The sequence below is a fragment of the Puma concolor genome, chromosome A1, assembly GCF_028749965.1.
Source record: "Puma concolor isolate L17-30 chromosome A1, mPumCon1.1.hap2, whole genome shotgun sequence".
Taxonomy (NCBI): Eukaryota; Metazoa; Chordata; class Mammalia; order Carnivora; family Felidae; genus Puma; species Puma concolor.
In genome coordinates this window covers 93,368,418-93,378,554 of record NC_141667.1, presented here as the reverse complement: position 1 = coordinate 93,378,554, position 10,137 = coordinate 93,368,418, and the positions used below count along the sequence as shown (strand labels likewise).

Here is a 10,137-nt window from a genome sequence, read left to right as displayed (position 1 = left end):
AAAGCTTAACTAAGGAATCAACATTTAATAGCTTCCACTTTCCTCCAAAACTTCTGAATCTTAAAAATATATATATTTAAAAAGTGGGAGGAACACAGACTTCATATTTTACCTATGACTTGCAGAGGAGCAGAAACAGGGTTTAAAAGAAGCCAAATGTTCTGAAGGTCTTTAAGTGATAGCTGAGGTAACATGGGTAAATACATTATTAATGTTTGTGTTATTGCTTACTATTGACTGGATCTCTTCATTATACTCCTGAGAATCATGTACATAAAAGATAATAGAAATGATAGCAATGGCATCTGATTAACCCTCGGCAGATCAATCCTGGAACACAAGACTTTAAATATGTATGAGGCAAAAAAATGACTTTGGGTTATTAGTATTCCAATAAATTTTCCACAGCTGAAAGGGGCAGGAGAAATGCACACATTTTAATAATTTGGGAAAAGCCAAGTTAGCTGATATCAATGATATTTGGAGGCTATTGTAATCTTTTTTTCTTTTAATGCATTTGCTTAATTGTCCTGTACAAAGAAAAAGTAAGCCAAGCATGTAGTTAAGACTGGTGGGCATCACATTCAGACAATTTGTGTATTCTTACAAATGTGTTTAATTACAACTGCTTCAAAAGTACCCCAGAGTTTCAAAAGTTTTATTTTAAGTTTGAAGACTAGACAAGGTCATACTAATTTTACAACATCCTACATGATTTAAGCATATATACAAAGAAAAAAAAACAACGTTGGAATATTACACAGCTTTAAGGTTTGCAAAGGTTATCTGTGTCTTAGTTACTTCTGTACTTACTGACACATGAGACGCCAGCAGTGAGTATTATATTTCATAATTTGTTGACTAGCAAAGATACAATCATTAGTACCCTAAGTCTTCAAAGTTCACACCAATCCTTATGAAGCCATTCAGAAAGAGAAAGTCAACCCTGAAATTAGAATTAGTGCCTACGATAAGTGCTTTTGACAGGACATAGATAAAATGGAGATGTTTAAAATGTTATTTCCAGAGATTATAAAATTAGCATATTACAGTTACTCCGTATAGTGAAGAAAAGGTGATTCTTCTGGGTGTTCTGCTTATAAGATTTTCTTTAGTGTGAATTTAAATAGAATAAATTTGTTTCCCACTGATGCCATTGATACAAATGACACAACAGCTACATGCTACTTTATAGTACTTGTTAACAAGACTACACCTGGGAACCCCTTTGTGATCATAAATTTGGATATCATGGGACCAATAGGTATCCAGTTGACCATGCCATGTTGCTGAAGATACCAGAGAGCATAGAGAAAATGCACAAGCAAGGGAAAGCCATTTCAATGTGTTTCTAAAAGGTAACAAGTATAATTTTAACAAACTCTCTGAAAATATTTGTTTAAAAAACTATCAATAAAATAAAATTCAAAACATCACGAGAGGCAATGAATAATTTTGAGAAAGTAATCGTTACAAAGCATTACTCAGAATTTCCATAATATACTCTGCTGAGAACGGAGAATCGATTATGCATAGTCTGCAAGGAAAACGATTAGAAATTTGGTGGGACAGTAAAGGCTTAAAGAAACAAAAGGCATTGGCTAGACAGTAAGTATGTGTATATCGTTGGGCCTATGTAATGATTTGTAATATGATGGCGAAATATAGGGAATAGAAAAGATTTAAATTCCTAATTTTAAAATTGCCCGAAAAAGGTAATATTGAGGACCTAACAATTTTGTTTGTGAAAGATGCTGAAAAATGATTGCCATTTAATAAGCTTCAAATCAACAATTTCTTAAGAACCTGAAGTAGAAAGCCCGTGGGCATAGGATAAGTATGTGACCAGCCAGTCCGAATTTTGCTCTTATTAAAAATGCCATTATGATTGACTTTCCCTTTAAATTCTTCACTATGATTGAAGACCACTCCATATATACATCAAAAGAAATGCTTTTAACACATGGACAGACAATACAGTAACAGTCTAGTGGCTTTTGTTATGCAGCACAAATAATAGAGGGGAGAAAAAAAAACTTCTCAGTGTTGCACAGGACTTTAACATTTCGTACACATACCATACTTTCTTTTCCAGGACCCTTAATTTAAAACTCCAATAATTCCGTGTCTAAGCCTTATAAAATAAATACTTGTAAAGGTTATAAATTAGATGTTGAGGACTTTTATGGAGGCAGTGTGAGCTTTAATTTGAGAGACATGTCAATGAAACCTCCATTATCAATAACAAATTGTTATGATAATTGCTTATTATTTCAGGACCTCCGAAGCAAAATAAATAGAAATCAATTTTTATCTTAAAATGATGGACTACTTGGTCATTAGTAAATACTTTTCTTTTCACAAATAACTACACAATGTGCTTTCCTGGGAAACCACTACCAGTTTCATTCAAGTCTCAATAAAATGTTAGTTTCACAAGAAATGCAGAGGTGAACAAACAAATGAGGAGTATGCTTGGCCAAGCTATGCAGCACGATGCTAACATTTGTTTGCTAAAACATTTCTTAAATAGAGAAAAAAAATTCATTATCCTAAAGTGGAGATAAGGGTATGTAAATAAGCTGAAAACAAAGTTTAAAATTCCAGTTTAAAGGGACATCATATAATTCTGTTTTTGTTTATTCTGCAAGATGGTGGTATTCGGCTTTTTGTAAAGGAAGGCATTTGGAAATACATAGTTATAGCTTCCTTCAAAAATAGAATTGCAGATTCAATATACTGATATTAAATATGATCAATCTACTGATACACAATCATGTTCCATATATATGTATACATACACAAACATGATCCTCCTTTTAGGCAAATACTAGGAGTAAACTCAATTAGCAAAAAAAATATGGACTTATTCAGTCATTATATAATATAAAGATATATATGAATAGAACAAAAAGGAAAAAAGATCACATAATATTTGATTAGAAATACTGGAAGCAAAATGAGAAATATAATGTCAATTAGTACTGCCTGTTACAGATTCTTTAAAATTCTGTTCTAAGCACTGACAGTGTTTGGTAGGCACAGGGAAACAATTATGATAATGAAGAGTCATTACAGAAGAAAAAAACTTATTGCTAACATTGCGGTATTCCTTTTATAAGAATTAGTTGAGTATTGATTATAAAAGTTCTATCAACTCTTGCTTCTACTTGATAACTATGATATTTTTTTACCCTTGCTATCTCAAAAGAGTGCTACTTTCTTTCCTTAATATATTTCAACCATTGTGAATAATGCAAAAGACAATGACAAAAGTAATTCACAAGTTAATGTGATGTTGCTTAAGAAATTTAAACAATAAAAATCAAATTAAACCATTGAAAAGGTAAGCTTAGACCTCCTTAAAGACAGTGGCCTACCATAATTTAAGCACTTTTTCATGAAAAATACCATTCAGTTTCCTACAGATTTTGCACAGTTCATTCCGTGGAGATACTTTTAGGGAGATAGAGAGGAGAGTTGTGGGGTATGGAGTCTCCTCACTCCTCCTCTGTGCAGCCCAGCAGCTCCGACCGCAGTGTGATCCTTCCATACCAGGACCAAGGAAGGATTCTTATGTGCCGTGCATAGATGGGAGGGTCGATGACATTTTTCCTGTGCGTATCATTGTCAAAATTGCCCTGGAAAACCTAGTAAAGAAGAGCAAAGAATATCAATCATGTAGCCTTCTTTTTCTTGGGAATTATTTTTATTATTTTCTTGTTTCGAGCTTTTTTCCCAAAAGTGAGATTTGAGAAGTAATCATGTTTTTCAAAATAAATTGTTGCAGCTTCTTTCTAATGATAATTTTTAAACCAAACTGTCAAGTAATGTTTAATGTAAAGACTTAAATAAGGGGTGCCTGGGTGGCTCAGTTGGTTAGGCATCTGACTCTTGATCTCAGCTCAGGTCTTGATCTCAGCGTCATGAATTCAAGTCCCATATTGGGCTCCACACTGGGTGTGAAGCCTACTTAAAAACAATCAAATAAAAATAAATAAATAAAACAAAACTGGGTGTCTAAGGCAGGAATATGTATATCTACCATCTCCCTTTGCCTATCAGGTTTTTAAAAATGCAACAGATATTTATTTTTTGCTTATGTCACAGGCTGATGTTGATTAGGCAGCTTGCTGAGGGTGCTCTCTTCCAAGGAGTGACTCAGAGATCTAGGCTGCTCTGATCTAGGCTAGCCATCATCTGAAACATGGGGTCTCCACATTGACAAATGATATGGTGAGAGAGAGTTGTTAGCCTGTGCAGGATGTTATAAAGAACACAGTAAGGAAGCAGCTTACATCATTTTTGGATACATATCATTGACCTTAACTAATTATATGACCCCAGCCCAGCCGTAAAGGAAGCTGGAAAATGGAGAGGAGAGCATGGATATTTGGTGAGCACAGTACTATCACAATGTCTTTTGCTCACTTTTCACACAGACAACAAATTCCCCAAGAGATAACACAATCAATGCTGTTTTGTACTCCCCCTACCTTTCTTTTTTTGGCTTCTCTGTCTATTAATTTCTGGATCCATACAATACTGTTGTGATCATTGTGACTTATAATGTTCGGACACGTTGGCACTGCATTATTCTCTATCTTCCTTCTTTTGTTGCAAAGCTTTTTTATTTTCTTAATGCATTTTATGTCCATTTTTCTCCCAAGAGACCTTTATAATAACTTTGAAAAGTGCTTGTTTCAGAAAAAACAAAATCAAACTACTGGGATCCTGATAGAAATGGTATTAAATTACACATGACTTTGGGAGAAATTCATGCATTCATAATATTTAGTCTTACTTGAAGATTTCATCATTTTTTAACCTAGAGATTCTGAACACTTATTATTGAAGGAATTTCTAATGATTTTATATTCACATTTTTATTTCAGCTCAACTAGGATAGTGAATGTCTCTTCAGAGTTGCCCCTTTTAACTTTATGAGGCATCTTATAATTGGAAGATAATTTTCTTTCTTGCTTGAGATCAAAACATGACTACATGGCTAAAGGGAGACCTGAAAAGAAAATTCCCCAAAGGAAAAAGAAAAGAAAAGAAAAAAAAAAAAGAAACGCCATCACTACATGACAGAATATTTAACCTGTATCTTTGAACATTCTAAAATTAAAGGGAATGTTTTAAAAACCGTCTTCTAGAATAAGTTGGTTCAGTCTCATATGATCATAAAAGGTCCCCCGGAAATAGGAAAATAAAGATATGCTCTTTAAGGCATTAGACAGCATGGCACTGATTAATAGAAGCAAGAGACAAGATGGGGTAATCTTTCTGTTGGTCCCATGGAAAGATTACGTGTCGTTGAGGGCAAATGCAAAGTGCCATCCCCATCTGGTGGGGAATAATCTTTCAACATGACACAAAATATATCTCAAAGGCTATTTTTGAATAAATACTTGCTGAAGAAGAGAATACCGAACTGTGCCAAATCTAGAATTCATCATCCTGGCATATCTGAATCCATTTTCATTTAATAGGCATTTTATCCTCAGCAATGCTCTGGCTTTGAATTGACCAAGCAGGAACTAATTCTGGATTTAAATGTGTTACTAAGTAACAGTGTCTCTGTTAGCAGAAGCTCACATGGATAGGGCATACCACACAAACACTCACCAGAAATCCATAGAGAGGTTGTCATTGCAAAAGCAGAAAATAAGAGAGTATAGTGTACGCATCCCTGACATTCTCTCTGACATATGATGTTGGATTCAAATGCTTCACTGAGATTGTCGTGTTACAATTTAATACAGAATCTCAAATCCAATTTCATAGCCCTGCTAGAGAACTTAATGTATATCTTCAGAATAATAGAACTTAAATTCATTAACTTTCATCACAAGATCTATAACCGTCCAAAACATAGTGTCATACCACTTCTTAAGAAAGATATACAGTCAGAAACAATTTGCTTTTAAGTCACTGGTCCTCAGCATAAGTTTCAATAAGAAACTATCAATCCAGAAAGGAATAGTTGACATATTAGTTAGACTTATCTTTTTATAATGGAAAATATATTTAAAGAAACTACATCAGCTCTGAAACTGCATACAACTGTGACATTTCTGATTCAATGTGTGAAAGTCATAAATATTTGAATGCTCATTAAAAAGATTAAATGAAGTTTCATAAAATAGTATCATTAAAAAACAAAAATTTTCACAGAAAAACAGCCACAGTCTACATTGGAATCACCCAAACTATGAGCTAAAGGTAGTGAAAATATACTTTTAATATTGGAGGTCTCTCAGGAATGATATAGTAGAGAACACTAAGCACATACTTGCGATTTCTAACATGACATCTTGTACTTGCTGTGCAAACATGTGGCTCATGTACTGTTTCCTCGTCTCCAGCGCTAGGAAGATCTTGCTTAAGAATTGCAGTTTCAAAGTTTTACCCAGCAAAGGAATGCAAACTCAGTATTTTTAGTTAACTTTTAAAAATGTGTAAAAATTCTAGCAATGCACTTTCATATACACACTTTAGACATATAAGCACCTTGATTGAAATCAAAGTCTGAAAAGACTGATGGAAAACATTGAATGAATCTCCACTGAGAAGGGGAATATTGTACACAAGAAAGATAGTTTGAGAAGTTTTTAGGGAAGAGTCTGCACATGCTTCAGTTTCAGGAGGAGGCTCAGCTAATAATTAGCTGATGACAAGTTTGTTGATGCACTAAGACATGATAATGCTTAGAGATCTCAGGATTTTCCCAACACACGGGGCCTCAAGGAAAAGGTACTGAAAGTACTTTGGAGAGGCTTCCACAGTTAAACAACCTAGAGGATAAGGGAGAAAACTACAACTGCCTCCATGTGGCAGAGATGTTGGATTCTGCTTTCCAATGTCAACTCTCCTGTGATACTAGTTAAAATTCAAATCAGATTCTAATGAAAATTCAAATCTCAACTCAGAGAGACTGTCAGATAAAACAATTAAATGTTGCTTCTAGCAACGTTTTAATAATTTTTTTCTCAGATGAGACTTGTCATTCTTCATTAGGGACAATGGTCTATTCAGGCCAGAGTAGACGTCATCAGTGGAGACTGCCAAGAAGGCAGGATTATCCTTCATGACACAGTCAGAGAGTTGGGTCATATCTCAGCTTTTCTTAGCAGCCATGTACTATATACCTGCCTTTCACAAATGTTGAGGAATTCTTTGGGGATTTCTTGCACATACTACTTACTTAGAATGCCATCTGGTCTGTGAAGATATACTTCTTGTTATTTGTTGTAAACAAATGCATTAAAAGTTTTAAAGAGACTCTCACTGGTCTAACCTTTTGGGATCTAACCAGCAGTTTTAAGCAGTTTTAGGTAGCCTCCCTGAGCTCTTCAGGGCTAAAGAGTCTGTATTTTAGCAAGGTCTTGGGTAACCATCAGTTCATCCCTATGGCGTTTTGGTCACCCTTTTCTAGATTGCATTATCTCTCTTTTGATATGGGGAGACTAGAACGATATCTGGAATTCCAAATATTGTGGAAATATAAGGGTTGAATAAGCTTTCTCGAGTTTTCTCTACTGTTTGTATTTGCTTTGGTAATGGTGTCAGACATACCATTGGCTTCATTGGCTATGTCTATACACCAATCTGATATCCTTAAAGGATAAAAGCTCAAGATAAAAATCCATTACCCTAAAGCAGCATTTGTGTGTGTGTGTGTGTGTGTGTGTGTGTGTGTGTGTGTGTGTGTTCGGGGCAGGGAAAGGAATGGAAAGTGAAAAAAAATCTTATTTGGCATATATAATTTCAATTATTTATTCTTTCATCTAGAGTACTTATAACAAACTTAGAAAACAACAGTCTTTTCAAGCTCTGATCCCTGAGAAACCCTGTTTTTATTTAACTCTACCCATACAATGGAAGAACCCAAGACTTGGAAAAGAAGGCATAGATCTGCCAGCATCAATTTTTTTCTAACATTTCTGACATGGAACTTTCAGCTATGGCAACCTATTCATCAATATAATAGGGTAGGTATGCTTTTAGACACTTTGGAAGTCTGTCTTTTTATGGGTTGACATATGCCTCCTTCAAACTTTGATCTATGATCCTAGTGATTTATGCTCAAAAAGCATAGAAGATATCTAACTACCAAAAGAAAAACACTAATAATAACTAATATAAACCTATCAAAAACTCAAAAATAGTGCTTGAGGCTAAACAGTCATGGTTGCCTAAAAAATTCCTCATTTAAGTTGATCTTCAAACTTATCATCTTGACTGCATTCCATTGGATACCCTCTGGTTTAACTATGGCTCAATTAAAGTGCGGATTTATCCAGACATAGTATGTAGTTATGACTTGAATGGCTCAAAATATAGAGGATACTTACCTTTGTTACAGATACAATGCTTCTATCAATGCAATAAAATTATTTAAAACTAGTAGATTCACTTTGGTCATGATTGATGACTGATGGTCAAATAAACTATGAACTTTGTCATAGAATTTCTCTTAAGCCAGGATTTTCCCAATGTTTTACTTGTAAAATAGATTTATAGTGGATATAGAAATTTATATTTATTCCAATTTCATTTCATTTTATTGAATCGTGACATTTTAAAAATAGCAATTCCTTAGTTAAAATAATGATCTATATAAAAATAGTAGAAATTTAATAGGCATTGGAGTTAAGTATCTATTTCATACAGTAACCATTTATGTGTAATGTGAGTATAAAATCTGGCATTTTGAGTGACATAAAGGACTTACACTTATTAGTTTATGGTTCAGCATCATAAAAATTGTTTTTACATAATTATTATTATATAATATTATATTATTCTATAAAATTACTGAGGGGCGCCTGCATGGCTCAGTCAGTTAACTGTCCATCTTCAGCTCAGGTCACGATCTCGCAGTTTGTGAGTTTGAGCCCTGCATCGGGTTCTGTGCTGACAGCTCAGAGCCTGAGGCCTGCTTCGGATTCCGTGTCTCCCTCTCTCTAACTCCCCCACTCATACTCTGTCTCTCTTTTCCTCAAAAGTAAATAAAATATTAAAAAAATTGAATAAAAAGAACATTACTTGAATTTCTTTGGACTGTCAAAAATTTCAGGTATAACTTGAATGAATGCTTTAATGGTTTAAAGTCTAATGAAGATTTTCATAGAATTAGTATGCATAAATGAAAGTAAACATATTTATTTATTCAGATAGTGTTTATAAGAAAGACCAGTTGCTTCTCATTCTATAACTATATTATTAATATGTCTTAGTAAAATTTGCAATTTTTGTTCTACTTTGCCCTATATTAAAGCATTCTAAAAACCAAAACTTTTCATTAAAAAATAAAATAAAATGTGAGGCTTGTGTTAAAATGTATAGAAAACTATGTCTTAAAAAGTTTCAGTTAGTGGTATGAATGTACATCACATTAAAAAAATCTTATTGGAAGTTTTACATGTATGAAACTTCTGTTAGTGATTGGATATAAAAAGTCTGAAACCAAAGTTTGATTATTTTAGCCTACATACACTCTAGCTATTATTCAGTGAATTCAATTTTCTAGGAAAATTTATCAGCATCCTGAAACCATTTCATGATTGAATGGCTGGTATATCATTCTTGATGGTTTCTCTCCAATCAATTCCACTAAACCAATGAAACTCTGTAACAAAATTAGTCTAAATATAAGTACATTCTTTCATATGTAAAACGGAAACAAGAAATCAGTTTCCAGGTAAATTCCAACATTCTAGGAAATGTTCTTTGAAAAACAGTGCATACTGAGAATCACATTCTAAGAGGTGCACACACACATAAAGAAAAGGCTTTGTCAGAGAGAGTAGATTGTGTTAATAACCATCTACATTGATCATGAGTCTGCAAAAGAATGAGTTGGGGGATGAGCCCTCACTATAAGACTTCACAACAGTGCTGCAGCAAAAATCCTCACTGGTAGAGAGGAACAGAGAGCTGCCTCAGTGTCTTCCAACCCTAAGCATCCTGCCCTTCAAAAGTGCAGATGAAGTAAGGCCATAACCATCCAAAACAATTTATCAGCAGGAGAACATATCTGTACAATTCAGGGTGTGTCCAATCTAGTATAGTCACAATGTTTGCAGACGTAGGTCATTCCAGTGAAGAGAATACAAAACATACAACTTT

The 10,137-nt window shown here is 34.0% G+C and overlaps 1 protein-coding gene across 2 annotated transcripts in view; it reads right to left on the bottom strand.

Moving 5' to 3' along the window:
- Positions 1 to 644: 644 nt before the first annotated feature.
- The window catches only part of EDIL3 (EGF like and discoidin domains 3), a 427,380-nt gene continuing 417,887 nt past the window's right edge, over positions 645 to 10,137 (bottom strand). For both annotated transcript variants that reach the window (XM_086697330.1, XM_086697323.1), the window contains one exon: positions 645 to 3,650. In XM_086697330.1, the coding sequence (XP_086553456.1) occupies positions 3,501 to 3,650 (150 nt within the window). In that variant the 3' untranslated portion in view covers positions 645 to 3,500. The remainder of the gene's footprint in view (positions 3,651 to 10,137) is intronic.